Raw genomic sequence first — 18,367 nt, 5'->3', positions numbered from 1 at the left:
AAGCTTGGCTCAACTCGGCTCGATTTGTAAACGAGCCGCTCCTAAACACGATTTACTGGCTCGGTTCGTAAATGAGCCAAGCTTGAGCAGGCTAAAGCTCGGCTCAAAAGCTCGCGAGCAGGCTCGATTAGAACATTTATGAACAAATTTTAGTTTTGTAGAAAACTATATAGTTTTGTGTTAGTTCACAAATATCTAAACTTAATATTATTTCATTTTCTATTAGATGAGTTCGTTCACAAACATAATAAATGAGTAATAGACGAACTATTTGTAAGCATCTTGTTTATTTATTCACGAACTTTGCTTGTGAGCTTGTTTATGTACACAATTAAAGAGTTATTTGCGAGCAAACTTTACAAATATAATTAACAATTTACTCACAAACAATTCATGGTTAGATAATTTTTTTAACGAACCAAGTCCAAAAGAGGATTTTGGGCTCGAAGCTCGGCACAAGCTCGTTGAGCAAGCCAAAGCTCAGCTCGGATTCGGCTCGTTAATTTTATAGCAAGCTCGGCTCTGGCTCGAGCTCGTTAATTTTATAGCGAGCCGAGTTTGAACAGGCCAAAGCTCGGCTCGGCTCGGCTCGATTACAGCCCTAGTTACATTTATGACCTACTAATTATAGGATAAAGTTTCAAAAAAAATTATAAAATAAAAAGTTTCAATATTCATTAGATTAGGGACTGGATGATTACTAAATTGTTTTTATCCGATATAGTCACTAAAATAATAAATTTGTATCAATAAAATCATGGGAGAATTACAAAACTAACACTTTTCAAGGGGGTAGTTTACATTTCTAGCTCCTTTTAAAAAACTAACCAAAATTAACACATTTCAACAAGTAACTTCCAAGTTTGCCCTCATCATTCCTAAACAGAACTTCATCTCTCTAATGTATCAAACGATGCGATAGGAAGAGGGGGTAGAACGAGAAGTGACGGCGGCACACTCAAAGGGGTGGAGAAGTGAAAGGCGGCGATAGGAAGAGGAGGAGAAGCGAACGGCGAGGAGAAAGAAGAAGAAGCGAATGGCGGCGATAGGAAGAGGAGGAGAAGAAGGCGAACGGCGAACGAAAGAGGAGGAAGAAGGCGACCCTTTTTCCGGCAATCTCGTCCCAATATATATTGTTTCTCTTCCTTTTTCATGTTTTTTCTGGTTGTGCGAACCCCAAAAACAGTGGCATTGTTATCTGAAAATGCATTTTGGTTGGAATATCAGTTTCAGATTTTTTCCCCGACAATGTCGATATCTGTAGATATTTGTCGATATTTGTAGATATTTATAGATATCTGTAGATATTTATCGATATCTGTAGATATTTGTCGATATCGACAAATATTGTAGATATCTGTAGATATGTGTTGTCGATATCTACAAATATCTACAGATATCTACAGTGTCGATATCTGTCAGATATCGATACTGTCGGGGAAAAATGTCTGAAACTGATATTCCAACCAAAATGTATTTTCAGACAATAATGCCATTGTTTTTGGGGTTCACACAATCAGTAAAAATATGGAAAATGAAGAGAAACAATATACATTGGGTTGTAGAGAAACAACTTGCTAGATCTTAACGATGAATGGACTAAACTTTAAATCTTTTCAATGAATCTAAAAACCAATGAAAAACTTATATGATTGTAGAAATTTTGTTGTATGAACTGTGGGTTGGATTGATTGTTGTAGTATTCATAGTCGTTCTGTAGATTGTTCTGTTTTTTAGAGAGAGAACGCGAGAAAGAGAGAGGGAGAGGGAAAGACAAAGACACACGGTTATGTTAAGAAAGAAGATGAAGGTAAACTTGGAAGTTACTTGTTGAAATGTGTTAGTTTTGATTAGTTTTTTAAAATGAGCTAGAAATGTAAACTGCCCCTTAAAAAGGGTTAGTTTTGTAATTCTCCCTGAAAATCATTATAATAGGATATAACTATTCAAACCATAGAAAACTTGTTACAACTACTATATCAACAACATTTATAATGTCTGTCACATATTGCCATAAAAATTTAAATTAAAATAATAAAAAATGAATTAGATCAATTTGAAATACGAGTTATCTTCATAAATTTTTTTAATTATCATGTATTACCATGTGGTTGTCACGTTACAACAAATGTTAAACATATTATGAAATATTGTTGATATATAAGTCATGTCAGCTTTTTGGTAGTTTAGATCATCCGGGTGACTTTATTTGGTAAAAACTCACTTTAGTGATCACCGGTACACACAGCTCTTATTTTAGTGACCATATAAATGTTTACCCATATACAATATAGCTCTACTAACATTATTATTCTTAAATTTCATTTTTTTTATATAAATTTTGTTGAAACTTATATTAATGTAACATTAAATTCCAATAAAAAATTAACTAAATGATGAGTTAGTAATATGGATAAAAAAGTTCATCAAAAAAAAATATGGATAAAAACAGAAGTCAATACTATAATATAATCAAATTTATACAAGTTATCATTTTGTTAGTTTTTATAAAGATTTTTGTTTATTTAAAAAAAATAAACAAATTTTTTGTTTACTTTAATATTATGGTAACATAATTTTTTTAAAAATTATATAAGCATAGATTTTTTTTTTTTCTTAATATGTAAAATTTGGGGGAGTGCATGAAACCATGATCAATGATATTAGTCACATTTGACAAAAGGTTATTAATTTTTTTTTAAATTAAAATATATATATATATATATATATATATATATTTAGATAGATACTATGTTACTTTGTTTTTAATAAAATAATAATTATTTTGTTTTTTTCATTGGACAATGACTTTGCTTTTTTTCACTATTGGATTAATTTTCTATCTTATCATTTAACAATGAAAAAAACAAAGTAATGGTTAAATAGCTTACACCATTAATTTATTTAATATAGGGTTAAGGTGTAAAAATACTCATAACGTTTTGGACCAAGAGCAATTTTACCCCTAACGTCTAAAATGGTGCAATTTTACCCCTAACGTTGGAAGCCAAGAGCAATTTTACCCCTAACGTTAATAAATTGGGTCAATTTGAGAAATAATTCATCAAACTGTCTTCTCGGTCATGAATCTTGTCATCTACATTTCATACATGTGTCATTTTTATCAGTAACAAATCATAAATATACGTTGGAATGTGAAATAAATAAATAAATAAATAAATATACTGTCTTTTTTGTACGAATTAGACAAAATAAATTCAAAAAATTCACCAAATTTATAAATATTAATCTCAAATTCTATTATTAAATTATAAAAAACATGAAATCCTTTTTTCAGAACGAATTGTTATGCAATTTGTGCTGAATAAGAAACAAAAATATATGTGTTTTATAATAGTGTCTGAAATTGACCCACTTTATTAACGTTGGGGGTAAAATTGCTCTTGACTTCCAACGTTAGGGGCAAAATTGCACCATTTTAGACGTTAGGGGTAAAATTGCTCCTGACTCAAAACGTTAGGGGTATTTTTACACCTTAACCCTTTAATATAAGTATAGAAACACATGAATTTTCACATGCACCTGCAAGTGAATTTGCTCATTCACTGTTAGATATAGACTTATTAAATCTAAGCCTCAGGATGCTTTGAATCTCCACCTTAGGATTCTAATAAGGCTAGATCCAACGGTGAATGAGCAAATTCTACATGCTCATTAAGATGCATGTGATCAAGACTGATAGAAACAATAGATATGTAGAATGTGAGTCATCCTATAATAAAAAAATTTGTACACTATTATCCTTATTAGAAATTTTTGCTCAATTTTACTTTATTTATGCAAAAACTTAAAAAAAAAAAAAAAGGAGCTAATGAAATTCTTGAAAACCTTAGAGAAAAAATTGCTGGAATATTGTTGGTATTTTACCTTATCCTTATTTTTAAAGCCCAAAAAGTATAATAGTTATTCTACTTAGGCAAATGTGCAAGAGATAGGAAAAGAAAAGGGAAAACTGATATTTCATAAAGTAGGAGGGGCTCTTCCATAAATATGAGAAACTATCAAATATTAGATTTTGGATCTACGAGGAATATAAGCCCATTTCCTGAGCGAGAAAATAGAATAGCCTTTCTGCTTCTTCCTTGTCTCTCTCAATCGAACGAAACAAAGCTCAGAAGAGGAGGAAGAAGACGAAGAAAAGGAAGCTTCATTTTAGCGTCTTCACATAAACAGCAGAACAAGGAGTTTTCGAAATCGTGATATATTGCTGATTCTTCCTCTAATGGATCCAAACCAGGTGAGTTGACTCGGCCTCATTCTCTCGCTGTGTTAAAATTGTCAATTAGCGACGTTAGAATCATTGGTTTATCTGACTTCTTGTTAGGTCTATATGAAACTGCTTACAGTTCTTTTGTTTATAGATCCGCTGCGTAGTGAATGATTCAAGCTTTCGTTGTGAAAATTAGCTAATTGTATCTTCATTTGATGTTCCGTTTTAGAAACCGGGAGAGGGAGAGAAGAAAAAAATGCCTCGTATTGCATTTGGATTCAATCGGGATCCATTTATGTAGTGAGAAAATATAGATATTCCCTTTGGGGATTGGGGCGTGAATTTCAAATTATGCATTTCTGGTTAAGTATTAATTGGTTGTTTAAGTGTGAAAAGTGTTCTGGTAATGCTGAGGTGAGATTTCTCAGCTATGGCTTTGCCATTTGGCATTTGCCAATTAAGGATCCTTGTATCAGGGGCTTAATTGACCAGTTTTGGAGTCTGTTTCATAAAGTGGTTGAACTTCATTTTCTTTCAAAAAAAAAATCACTGAACTTCATATTTGATTTCAATAGTTATTCCGGCCAGCCAACTTGTGTATAAAAACTCACTGGATTATTGACGTGACACATACAGACTAAGCGCTATATTGGACAAGGATATCTTAAAACAATAGCTTAGGATGTGCTCCATTGTCATGTGGCTGCCACATCAGCAGTAAAAGTCGGATACTCAATAGTCAATAATTGGCTTTAGTCAGTAGTATTATGTGCTAGGTGGGGCATGTCAACCTTCCTGTGAACTTTTCTAGACAAATTGACTGGACTGGAATGACCTTATTGAAATTAATTGTAGAGCTCAATGATATTATTGAAAGAAAATGAAGTTTAGTTACCTTTGTGAAACAGACCTTAAACTTGAGTAATGGGCGGTTCATTTTATTCGGTATCAGGGGAAAATGTTTTCTCTTCCCTTTTTGGAATATGGTTAATGTCCAAAATGATAGGTGCTCATTTAGAGTTTATGATTTAGAAATGTTGACAACATGGTATCTCTAGTTTAGAAATGTAAGTACATTGTTTTACAAGTTGTTATTGGTAAGGAAGGATTCTGCTATCAACTGTATCTTATGATGGAAGAGAAGCTCAAGAACTTTAATTTCTATTAGAGCGTTTAAAATTCATCAAATAATCTAATGCTTAATGTTAAAAAATTTAACATTCCTCTTGTAAGTATGATATAATAAGGAGACAAAGCCATGAAGCTTCCTATTCTTTAGACTATGGAGCTTCTTCTGTCCATTTTTCTTAATTATTAGTTCTATGAAGTAGGAGTGTTGTTCTAATGAGGACATTCATATAGATTCCTCTTCTCAAATTTTATTACTGTGATTTTGACAGCCTCCTGGAGAGAATTATGCCAACCCAAGGACATGCTTCTTTCATGTTATCTTCAAGGTATGTCACTGTCACATCCAATTGTCTTCATAAATTTTAGCTTTATGATCACACTTCATTTTTGTGATCTTGTCTTTCTTGTATGTGACAGGCTGCAGCTTTGGCATTTTACATACTTTCTGCTCTGTTCATTAATAATTTTGTCATCCTTTTTGTGGTGACTGTTCTTCTTGCTGCTCTTGATTTTTGGGTGGTCAAGAATGTGAGTGGCAGGATTTTAGTTGGACTTAGGTGGTGGAATGAGATAAATGATTTGGGTGAGAGTGTGTGGAAATTTGAATCCCTTGACCAAGAGGTAAGTATTATCATACATACATTCTTCCTCCTTTCATGAAATTGTAGATTTTTCTGAAGTGTCTGTTCAATTGCTTTTATGATTTTTTTTTTTTTTTTGCACGCCTTGAATCTCATACATGCTTATCTTGTTTTCTGTACTAGTCATTGGCTCGTCTGAACAAGAAAGATTCATGGTTATTTTGGTGGACTCTTTATATAACGGTAAGTAAGTGGAATTTTTATATTCCAGGTTATTGTTACTTTATCCTTGGCATATAGTGTTTTTAAAAGAGTTGGATATTTTTATGATTTTGAATAACTGAAGAAAGAACAGCATTGTAGTTATCAAAGAGGCGTGTCTCTGGCACGAAAGGCCCTAGGCGCAATATTATAAAGCAAATTTTTAAGGTTCCAAGTTAAAAAAGGATTGTTAATCTCAACCTTTCCCTATCTATATCATCTAAGGTTGAAATTAAATTAGGACAAAAACAAATAAATAGAAGAGGAAAGAAGTTTTGAATGGAAGAAATATCGGAAAGTTTGATGAGTGATGAATATGGAATATGGATACTTTAGTCTTGATGAAATATTAGTTATTTAACTTAGGATTTGGTTGAACTTTAGTCTATTGATTTAGAATTTATTATTATGATTTATGATCATGGAAAGGTTAGTAATTAATTAGAATTTATTTCATGCTAAAGTTCATGATTAAGATTATGGATAATTGGATATAACTTAGTATTTGACTATTTGTTGCATTTTAGAAATGTTAACTGTTGTTATTTATGATTTTGTTTATTATGTTTGCATACTTTATTATCCAAGTGGATAATTGCCATTTTTGTATGAGATCCTCATTGAAGCATCTGAAGACACACATAATCGTAGTGAATGTGAGGGTGTTATATATGGGCAGTGCTTTGTTTGATTATAGTTTATCTGATTTTGATATATGATCTATTAGTTTTCATTTTTTTGTAAATATAGCCATGCCCCTGAACTATAGCCTATTAACATTATGGCCCCAAAACATTTTTTGATATAAAAATCTTTGAACTTCACATTATTGTAATATTAAAGTCCAAATCAACAAAAATCCGTAAAAAAAATTAACAAAAAGATGACCTGGTCAAGTTTGACTACATCATTAACTCTCTTTTTTATCCATATCACCAAATATTATTGTCAAATACCTATTTTACCCTCATCATTTCATTAACTTTTTAACGGATTTTTGTTGATTAGGACTTCAATGTTATAGTAATCTAAAATTTAAATTTTTTATATCAATAAATGAAGTTTAAGGGCCAGGGCCATAATGTTAGTAGCGTTATAGTTCTGCAATTTGCCCTTTCACCTTCTACATATAATGTTGTTGTCCATCAAATCAACAGGCCGTTGCATGGATTATTCTTGGAATTTTCTCGCTGATCCGGTTTCAAGCAGATTACTGCCTCATTATTGGAGTTTGTTTGACTCTCAGTGTTGCAAACATCATTGGCTTCACTAAATGCCGCAAAGGTGAGACAGAAAATCTATTTGAATTCTTGCATAGGTATTATTTGCTTGAGTATGGCCTTTAGCATTGATCTTCTTCATGCTTGTTAAAGATATTTACTATTTTGTTAAAACCAGCAGCAGTATGAGGAAGAAACAAAAATAATTGCCCATTGACCATGTAGATCTATATCCGGAAAACAGCATTGGTAGAGGGAAAAAATGCCTTCGAATCCATTCCTTTCTCTTTGTTTTTCGATTTTACCCTAAAAGTGTATTATGGGGAGTGTCTAGTCAAATCTTATAAAGTAGATAAAGTTGAGCTAGTTTTTTTTTAACTTAACAGTTGGTATGAGATTTCAATATATTGGATGAAATAGGATAAGTGCCTGTGGCAGCAACTCCTATAGGTGCCAATTATGTACATGACCTGCCAATATGACTGTCAGGACTAAGTTCTGACAGAAGAATTCCAGAATTAGAATAGGAAGAAAAGAATAGAGGTGAGGTCAGGAAGAAGAAGGAAGAGATTTAGGAGGAGAATGTTTCATAATTAATTGCATAAAAACTAATACAGAGATGCTTCTCTTAAATAGAGAAGAAGATAAAAACAGTTACAAAAGCAGGACCACTACAGGAAAGGTGGCCACCACTTCCTTGCCCACTTCCTTGCCCTAACTGCTACACACACATCTCCTAATAGAGCTTTTCTTTAGGGAAAACAAATAACAATAAAAAGCAATCCCATGTGACAGAATTAATTAACAAAAGTAAAATTACTAGGTCCTTCTACTTAATTCGGCGTCTGTATGTGACAATTAAACTCTCTCAACACGAATAAGTGGTTAGTATTTTATTATATAAGTAATGGGTCATTTTTGGGCTGACCCGAAACTAACACGGAAACTTTTGTATCAGGTAATGTTTGACTTGCTAACCCAAAATCGACACAAATATTTAAAACTATTATTATATGATCCTTTATTTTTACATGTTACCTTTAACAAAGGTAGTAAAAGTATATTTAACCTATGAGCACAACACGAACCTCCCATATTTTTACATGTCATCATTAATAAAGGTAGTAAAAATAGCGGTTTGTTAAATAGGTTTTAGGTCGGTCAGAGTTAACCTGCTAACACAAAACTTATGTGAATATTTAATATTATTATTATATCCTCTCATAGTTTTATATGTCATGCTTAATACAACAACAACAACAACAAAGCCTTAGTCCCGAAATGATTTGGGGTCGGCTAACATGAACCATCATATAAAACCGTGAAATCAAGTCGTGTCAGCGACACAAATTCGCTCCCTCCACTCCGTCCTATCCACTGCCATATTTTCCTCAATTCCCAGTAAACTCATATCACTCTCGATCACCCTCCTCCAAGTTTGCTTAGGTCTTCCCCTACCCCTCACCACTACATCCCTTTGCCACTCTTCGGTCCTCCTAACCTGCGCATCAAGCGCTCTACGTCTCACATGGCCAAACCACCTTAGTCCGTTTTCTCTCATTTTATTCTCAATAGATGTAACCCCTACTTTTGTCCTAATTATTTCATTACTCACCCGATCCTTTCTCGTATGACCACACATCCATCTCAACATACGCATCTCCGCCACCGACATCTTATGGATGTGACAGTGTTTCACTGCCCAACACTCCGTACCGTATAACAATGTTGGTCTGATTGCCGTGCGGTAAAATTTTCCCTTCAATCTATTAGGCATGTCGGGGTCACAAAGGAAACCCGTAGCACTCTTCCACTTCGACCAACCAGATTTAATCCTATGAGCAACATCTCCATCTACTTCTCCATCCGTTTGGATAATAGATCCTAAATACTGGAAGCAATCCGAGGCCTGAACAACTCTCCCATCTAGGGTGATTGTCCCTACCTCCCTACTCCTATGGCCGTTAAACTTACACTCCAAATATTCTGTCTTACTTCGGCTCAACTTAAAGCCTCTAGATTCTAGAGTTTGTCTCCATAGTTCCAACTTCCTCTCCACTCCTTCTTTCGTCTCATCAACCAACACAATATCATCTGCAAACAACATGCACCATGGTATACCATCTTGAAGTGAACTTGTTAGTTCATCCATAACGATGGCAAAAAGAAATGGGCTTAGTGCGGAACCTTGATGCACTCCAATCGTAATAGGGAACTCTTCAGTCTTCCCAACACTAGTACGTACACTCGTGCATGCTCCTCATACATGTCCTTTATGATGTCAATATATTTCCGCGAAATGCCTTTCCTTATCAAGGCCCACCAAAGTACTTCCCTTGGTACCTTATCATATGCTTTCTCCAAGTCAATGAAAACCATATGCAAGTCTTTCTTCTTATTTCGATAGTGCTCCATTAATTGTCTTATTAGATGGATGGCTTCCATAATTGATCTTCCCGGCATAAAGCCAAACTGGTTTTCCGAGATCTTCACCGTCCTTCTTAGCCTTTGTTCGATAGTGCTCCATTAATTGTCTCATGCTTAATAATGGTAGTAAAATTATATGTGACTCGCAAACATGACATGGATCCGATTGGATTGATTTGATTATAACCCAATTTCTTTTGGTTCGATTAGGGTTACTTATTGAGCACTAACCCAATAGTCGACATGACACTAACACAGCCTATTTACACAAATTGCCACCCCTAGCAAGTCCTATTCAGTGCTCAATAATGTGCTGTTCCTGCATGAAAAACACCTTCTGTAGTATACCTCTGTTATTCTATTGAACTGCTTCACACCTATGTTGCACATAAACGGACACCGGAAAATGTTATTAAAAAAAATATAGCTAGGAAACGGTATTAGCAGGGGAACGGAAACAGGCACGAAACGCTAGTGACATAGCTTCACGCTTATCATCTACCAATTAAAGTAGAGTCAAGAGTGCATGTTCTGCAATTAATTTGAATTGAAAAATCTATTGGAAATATGAAGAATTGCATGTAAGCACGTACGATATATCTAAATCGTTCATATTTATAGTAAGGCTGAATACATACACATGCCTCTCCAAGTTGGTCATAATAGTCCACTGCCCCCCTCCCCTGATCTTTAAAAATGACCGAGTAACTCCTTACACTTGCTTAATGTGATCTATTAGCTCCCTGAACTTGCTTAATAGACCTATTAGTCTTCCAAACTTACTTAAAGTGATACGCCCTTGAACTTGTATAAATCTCCACTTGCTCTGTCACCTAGGACTTAGGTAGTTAATGATATCATTTAAAGTAACTTCAAGCGGTAATCGATCCTTTTTAAAGCTGAAGGGGTCTTAGACTTTTCTAGACAAGTTTGGGAGCTAAGAATGTATTAGGTCTTATAGTAACGTTGAGAATATTCCCGATGTTGTTGCCTCATTCCGAGGTATCGATGACATTGTCTCATGATCCGTATTCAAATTCCGTTTTCCTTAAGTTGATTCTGACCATGTGAAAAAATAAAAATGGAATTGTGTTCTCTGCAGATGCTAAGAAGCAGCTTCAACAGTTCGCATCACAGACTATTGCAAATCAATTCTCATCAACCCTTCAGTCGGCATTCAGCGTCGTATGAGTCATACGAACTCTGAATTGAAGCTCTGGTTTTGTGCGTAAAACATCGAAAAGTGGTTCTTATGCTTGAATTGCTGAAAGTGACAAGTCATAGATGATTTTGTATGATCTTACTTTACTTGTATGGTTACGAGGATAAATGATGCCTAGGATAATAATAATTTTCCACTTTCATTGTGCAGTACATTTGACAATTAACAATCACGGTACACATTTTTTTGTTTTCTGTAAGCATATATATTCATTGTATAGGAAGGCAGGAGTTACAGCTTGTCTAATTTTTGACACGATACGATAATATGATAAATGATTTTACAACGACAATCCATTTGACACTATTGTTACTATTGTTATTTTTGTTTTACTTATATCATATATAATATGATTATGATACAACAATCTATTTCTAGTGTTATTAATAGTTTTTTTCAATAAAAAAAATTGTCTTTTGCAAATAGAGAAAAACTCAAACATGCATTTGCAAACTTTTAAATTCCAAAAACGACTTTGAATATGCAAACTCATAAGATTTTTATTATTATTATTATTATTATTGTGAATGCATATTTAATGAGAATTAAATCTAAAACTGCAAATATAAGAAAGTGAGAAAGAGTAATCGCAAAACACGCAATCCTAACATACAAAACGAAACGCAAGATGAAACGATGAGAACTCAACAACTCAAGCAGTCACTTTGTTGACTCTGAAAGAATCCATAACATCTCGAAGATCATTCTCCTCTTCCACAAATACATTTTCCGGTGTTTGTAGTCTCAACTCATATAGCCTATTGTTTTCAACTCCGAGAACTGATAAATACCGTCTATTCCATTCGAGTCGGACTACTCTGTCTTTCGGCATCACCGCCATCTCATTGTTATTTGCATACGACTTTATGTTCACCTGATATCAAAACAACATAGGGGTATCATTACTTTTTGTCACTTAACACAATCTGTTCGACACAATTATCATTCTTGTTACATTTATATCTTATATAATTATGTGAAATATATGGATCATATAACACGAATATGACAAATAACCGTTGTAACAACTCTATAAAATTTTCAATCCCAAATACATCCATAATCCTTAATTCTAATTTCAAGAGAAAAATGTCAACTTTTGGTCTCTGTATTGTAGAATAAAAAAAAATTATCTAAAAAGACAAACATTATGGAACGGATGAAGTATTTACTAAACTATGGATAAAATACATCCATAGCTCCTGAACTATAGTATTATTATCATTGTGGTCACTAAACTCCATTTTTTTGATATAAAATTCTTGAACTGGACGTTGTTGTAACATTATCGTCCAAATCAACGAAAGTCCATTAAAAAGTTCACAAAATGATGATCTGAACAACTTTGATTACATCATCAGGGCCGGCCCTGGGCTATGAAATGAGAGGCGCCCGCCCAGGGCCCATAATATTAAGAGGCCCAAAAAAATATTTTATATTGTAGATATATAGAACCGAGATGCATAGATAACACAAAAAGTAATTGGTTCAGTTGGTATAAGCAAGAGGCTTGTATTTTTAATTAAGCCTTGTGTGGTTGGAGGTTCGAACCTCCTCCTCATTTTTATTATTATCAAATATTTTTTCCCTTCCCACCCCATTTTATCACTATCATTTTTTATTTTTTTTATTAAATCAAAATTATCAATTTATTTATGTATTCAATAAGAAAAATAACCATTTAATCTTTTCTAAAAAAAAATTTATTATCTATTTCAAATTTTTTTCTTAAATTTATTTGTCAATATATTGAATATGAAAAATAATATATTTACAGCAAAAAGCATAATTAAACTCTGAACTTTGGCTGTTTTAAGGATTAAGCCCCTAATCATTTATTTTTCCACATTGAATTCTTGATCATTGATTCTATTATGGATTAGGCCCTTATTTAACTTTAGAATCGCCAAATCGATCTTCTCATCTACTAAACTCGACGAAAAAGTTAAATAAAGACCAAATCCATAACAAAATCAATGATAAAGGATTCAATGTAAAAAAATAATCGATCAGCAGTTTGATCCTTAAAACAGGTAAAGTTCAGGGGCTTAATTATGCTTTCTGCCAATATTTATTTACTTCTTTCAACATGACATGGATACTTGTTATTTTAGTACATAAATAATTCTAGTTAGTATACTCACTACTAGTGCACTACCAATTTAGCTTTTATGTAGAAAATATTACAATTTTAAATAACATTTTACGAGTTGGTGCAATTTCAAGTCTAGTTGATTAAAAATGAGTTCTTTTCATTAACATGAAATGTGCAAATTCAAACCATATTGGGTGACTAGAACAATGGAGGTTGGAGCGAGGATAGAACAAGAAATTACATATAAAAAACCTCATTTTTGTCAATTAAGTTCGAAACTGTACCAATTGATAAACGTTAGGTTTAAAATTGCACTATTTTATGCATGAATGATGATTGTTCTCTCCTAATAACCATATGACTAAATTTGTACTTTATCTTTGTAATAATAAAAAAAATCATCTGGCCTACAAATTAAAAAAAAAGTAGAACGTACATATGGGGGCCCAAATTATCATCTCGCCCCGGGCCTCTAAAAGGTCAGGAACAGCACTGTACATCATTAAATCTTTCTTTATCTATATCACTATAAACTAATGATCTTTCATATATGAGAATAAAATAGCTGTATGGCCATAAGTTATGGTGACACCGACACGAATGAAAAAAGAGAGTCGGTAATATGGTCAAAGTTGTCCAAATCGGCATTTCACTTAATATCTTATAGATTTTTGTCAATTTAGACTTTAATGCAAAGTTCGAAGATTTTAACCTTTTCTTTTTCGAAATATTTAGCTCTTTAGTTAATATGGCCCTTCAACTTGATATTGACTAAGGTGCTGTTTGATAAAACTGAAAATTAAGTGCTGAAAAAATAAGTACTGAATTTTAAGTGCTGAATATTATAAGTGCTGAAAATATTGAATGATTTAATTTTTAAAAAAGTTTGAGTTGATAATGTTTAACTTAAAATGATAAGTTAAATATTTTGACTTATCAAAATAAGTGGTTTTTAACTTAATTAACTAATTTAAGTGGTGGAAAAATAACCATTATCAAACGCACTTAAATTAAATAAGTGCTTAACATTTTAATTTAAGCAATTAAGTGCTTTATCAAACAAGGCCTAAGATCAAGTTCCGATGTCATCCGTGTTATTTTAAACTAATTTAAGTTGAAGAGTATTGATACATAAAATCCACATGGACCCAAGTTTAAAAACCGATTGTGTTTCTGAACTTTGAAAACTACCAATTAACTTCTCAAATTTGTTTAAATTGCCTTATTGATCCTTTGGACTTGCTTAAAATAATCTATTGATTTTTTGGACTGATTTAAAACGATGTGCACTTCAACGTATTCAAATCTCTACTTGCTCTACTACATAGAACTTAAAGAAGTTAATCATGGCAGTTAAGCAAGTTCAGAGGAAACCAATCCATCGTTTTTAAAATTGTGACATAGAATGCGTCGTGACTCACGTGGCTACCACGTTTCTACGATGTCGACCATAAAAGTCAAACATGTCGACCATAAAAGTCAAACATGTCCGATATTAACACTTAATTGGCATATTTCAACAAAAGTTCGTGCCACATCAATATTCTGGTGTGTTTTGTACACAAATTGATTGGAATGATATTATTAAAATCAAATGTGAAGTTCATTGAGTTTATTAAAAACAAAATGAAATTCATTAACTTTTATGAAACGCGATAAAGTACAAAACTAGCCCTATGGTTATTTGGGACTCCACGTATAAAACCGTGTAATATTAGTATTAGCATTTTATAGATATAGTAATTTTAGACTCCATTAACGACAGATCTAACAGAAACTCATCCTACACCACCTAATTAAGCTCCACTAGCATCCACGCATAACCAAAGTGCTAATATTACACGGTTCTATACGTGGAGTCAAAATTTGATTTTTACTATATCTTCCGTCAATAGAGTCTAAAATTCCTCGATCTATAAAAAATTAGTGCGAACATTGCACACGTCAAATTTGTTCTCCTCCATAACCATATAGTACTAAATTTGAACCTAATCCATTTACCAAAAAGACCTCAAACTTCAATGGTTGTTGACGGATTTTACCCAACAAAATAGCAGAGGGATAATAAAGTATCAAAATAGCCTCAAGGTTTTTAGGAAAGTGCCAATTTAGCACAGCGTACACAGCACCATTTTAGCATCAAAGTTTGTGAAATTATGTAATTATAGCCCTAGATAACGAAACTTGTGGTTAAATTAGTACCATTTCACAAACATTGAGGCGTCAAGTTCCGTCACCTAGTGGAACGTACAAAATAGCATCATTTTAGCATCAACATTTGTGAAACTATGCAATTATATCCCTAGATAACGAAACTTGTGGTTAAATTTGTACCATTTCACAAACATTGAGGCGTCAAGTTCCATCACCTAGCGTTATAATTGCACTAACATTGAGACTAAAATGATGTTATTTTGTGGGCTAAAATTAACACTTATCCAAGTAGCAAATAGAAATTGTTGACTAACCTCAACTTGGTAATAGAGTTTACCATCATCAGCAACTCTAGAAGAAGTAGAAACAACATTAGATTCACGCCTAACTCCAAGTCTTGTGGACATGAACTCTGTCAAATACTGTTTCAACACTTTCTTCCCAGCTTCTTGGGGAGGTCCCAAATCTTGCACACTCTTATAATTAGATGATGAAGGAGAAGACATCTCAACAGAAATATTCTCATCAAGAATAAAAGGGTCTCTGAAGAATATATCAGCACCTGCACCTTTCACTTGAATCCAGTTTTTTGGGTACTTAAAAGAATATCCATCAAATGTATCAATGTATTCTCTCAATCCAATAACTGATTGAGCCAGTGAAGTGTTTTGATTTCCAATTTCTGAGATTATAGAAGTGGATAAGATTAGCCCCATTCCCATTGCCATTCTTCTTGGAACTGCAAAAGCTTTAGTCTTTGTATATGATCAAACAGATTTTCATTAGATGTAAGTATTGGGTGTGTAATAAAGGGTTAATTTGGGGACTAAATTTGAATTTGTGAAATTAATTTGGACAAAATGAAGTTTAAGTAATAATTTTAGGAATTGCAATTTCTGACACGGTAACACAATTTATAAGGGGATAAAAGGGCGGCCCGGTCGCATTACGCGTCCCCGCTGAGCGAGGGTCCGGGGAGGGGTCCCACCACAAGGGTGTATTGGGGGCAAGCCTTCCCTTGCCAATTTAATTGACAAGAGGCTGCCCCTAAGACTCGAACCCGTGACCAATTTAATCTCAACGTACAAAATAGCATGTGAAATGATACCGATTTAACCTAGAATAATGAAAATTGATGCCTCAATGTTTGTGAAATGGTGCCAATTTAGCCTCAAGTTCCGTCATCCAATACTAAATTGATATCATTTCACAAAAATTGAGATTAAAATGACGTTATTTTATACATTGGGCTAAATTGACACATCCCTGAAAAACCTTGAACCCACTTTAGTACTTTTTACCATTTACAAAGATAATTTAATGACATTATAACATGATTTATAGTAATAATTTGATGGTTTTATACATCACGAATCTCCTAAAATTGGCTTAGAAAAATCGATTAATCCCCTAAATTTTAAGAATATCTCATTAATCATTATTAGCCATGTAAACTTGTTTATAGTAACATAATTAACCCGTAAATGCTACATCGCATAATAAGGGGGGATATGTTTAACATGATTATCATTTTTATTGCATTTATATAATATATAATCGTATAAAATCTATAGATAATATAATATGATCATAAGATAAAATACATCCATAGTCCCTGAACTATAGAATTACTAATATTATGCCCCCGAACTTCATTTTGTGACATGAAATAAAAATCCTTAAAATGTGTATATACTAATATCAAAATACAATTAAAAAATCAGTTAAAGTCTAAATAAAAAAGATATTCATTAAAATTAACTAAATGATGACTTGAATAAATTTGATTATATCATTCGTTTTCTTTTCTTTCTTTTTTTATCTGTAACACCAAATTTATGGACAAATTTAACTACATTATTCACTCTCTCTTTTTTATCAATACCATTGTAATTACAGTCAAATATCTATTTCCATGTCATCATTTGGTTGATTAAGGAATAAGATGCAAAAAATTTAAAAGTTAGGTCTATTTGATAAATAATTCATCAAACATTGTCTTCCAAGTATAAATTTTAGCATCTTCACAGCATACATCATTTTGAATGTTAGTATATAATGTTTTCATGTCACAAAATGAAATTTAGATGCTAGTAGAATAGTAGAACTATATTGCAGGTGCTACTGAATGTATTTTACTCGACGACTATGACACTAAAAACCTGAATTAATGGCCTTGTAACTTGACATTTAGCGACAAATTAGTCCAAATGTAACTACAAATGCTAGCCAGATTGAATATCCAAATTGACCCTTCATCCAATTTCATCATATATAAGCAATAGGTACATAACACGGCCACATTTTTAAATCAAATGGATATTAAAAGTGGATTTGAAATTACCGGCTGATTTTTACAGGATACGGAGGAGCAGCGAGTGGAATCGGTGGAGATCGGAATTGAGCAGCCGAGCCATCTAGGTTGACTGGAAGGAGGCGATGGAGAAGAAGAAAGGTGAAGTAGAGTTGGAATTGAGTCTTGAATTGTCGCCATTTTCATAGTTTTGAAAAGTGGAGGTCGAAGTTGCAGAGAATTTGGGGAAGAAGATAGAGAGATAAGAGATAGAAAGAAGATTGTGATTCTGTTGCATCTGAGGAGTTTATAGGCTGGGTTTAATGGGCCCTTTTGGATAATTAGCATTAGGCCCTTTGGGCTTTTTATGATCCATAAACGTTAGAGGAAATTACATGCATCATCACATATGATTTTAATGAGGAAATTACATAAAGGTTTTAACATTTATTTATATTACCACAATTAAAATTGGTTTGAGTGGTTAGAGATCATATCATTTAAATTAGGTCTAATACACAAATAACTCCTTGAACTTGTTCAAATATTGCAACTGTCCCCTCCATCTTTCAATTGTAACAATTTATCCCTTAAACTTGTCCAATTGTAAAACATAACCCCAAATTGAGAATTTTTTTGCCCCGTACTTGAAGCAACTGTAAAAACGTTTCCCCAGATTCGTATCACGCCAAAGACCTGATTATCACACTCCACGAGCATTGCAGCTTTTGTATTTTACATGTTTCTTCAAT

The 18,367-nt window shown here is 33.0% G+C and overlaps 2 protein-coding genes across 4 annotated transcripts; one reads left to right on the top strand and one right to left on the bottom strand.

Annotated features, from left to right (window-relative positions):
- The first annotated feature begins 4,077 nt into the window (after nucleotides 1-4,077).
- Nucleotides 4,078-11,379, top strand: LOC136205753 (Golgi apparatus membrane protein-like protein ECHIDNA). Its single transcript, XM_065996502.1, has 6 exons — nucleotides 4,078-4,258; nucleotides 5,632-5,688; nucleotides 5,780-5,983; nucleotides 6,127-6,186; nucleotides 7,362-7,488; nucleotides 10,954-11,379. Exons 1-6 carry the CDS (start codon nucleotides 4,244-4,246, stop codon nucleotides 11,040-11,042), a joined length of 552 nt encoding a protein of 183 aa, XP_065852574.1. The 5' UTR covers nucleotides 4,078-4,243; the 3' UTR covers nucleotides 11,043-11,379.
- Nucleotides 11,380-11,555: 176 nt separating this feature from the next.
- Nucleotides 11,556-17,901, bottom strand: LOC136205751 (psbP domain-containing protein 1, chloroplastic). Of its 3 annotated transcripts, none has more exons than XM_065996499.1 (3): nucleotides 17,667-17,901; nucleotides 15,637-16,077; nucleotides 11,556-11,947 (listed from the first exon to the last, which is right to left on the bottom strand). In XM_065996499.1, exons 1-3 carry the CDS (start codon nucleotides 17,820-17,822, stop codon nucleotides 11,726-11,728), a joined length of 819 nt encoding a protein of 272 aa, XP_065852571.1. In that variant the 5' UTR covers nucleotides 17,823-17,901; the 3' UTR covers nucleotides 11,556-11,725. The 3 variants fall into 3 exon arrangements, with proteins under 3 accessions (XP_065852571.1, XP_065852573.1, XP_065852572.1); XM_065996501.1 differs by having other exon boundaries at nucleotides 15,637-16,070; XM_065996500.1 differs by having other exon boundaries at nucleotides 15,637-16,061.
- Between the last annotated feature and the right edge of the window lie 466 nt (nucleotides 17,902-18,367).

The sequence above is a fragment of the Euphorbia lathyris genome, chromosome 9, assembly GCF_963576675.1.
Source record: "Euphorbia lathyris chromosome 9, ddEupLath1.1, whole genome shotgun sequence".
Classification (NCBI taxonomy): domain Eukaryota; kingdom Viridiplantae; phylum Streptophyta; class Magnoliopsida; order Malpighiales; family Euphorbiaceae; genus Euphorbia; species Euphorbia lathyris.
Note: the sequence above shows the minus strand (reverse complement) of the source record. Positions and strands in the feature narration are given on the sequence as shown.

Bases quoted from the DNA above. Each gene is read 5' to 3' on its own strand.
- LOC136205753 (XM_065996502.1), top strand. The intron at 6,187-7,361 runs GTAAGTAAGTGG...TCAAATCAACAG, and splicing joins GGTGGACTCTTTATATAACG to GCCGTTGCATGGATTATTCT. The intron at 7,489-10,953 runs GTGAGACAGAAA...TGTTCTCTGCAG, and splicing joins CTTCACTAAATGCCGCAAAG to ATGCTAAGAAGCAGCTTCAA.
- LOC136205751 (XM_065996499.1), bottom strand. From the start codon at position 17,822: ATGAAAATGGCGACAATTCAAGACTCAATTCCAACTCTACTTCACCTT. The intron at 16,078-17,666 runs GTAATTTCAAAT...TCATATACAAAG, and splicing joins TATCCTGTAAAAATCAGCCG to ACTAAAGCTTTTGCAGTTCC. The intron at 11,948-15,636 runs GTTAGTCAACAA...TTTTGATATCAG, and splicing joins AACTCTATTACCAAGTTGAG to GTGAACATAAAGTCGTATGC.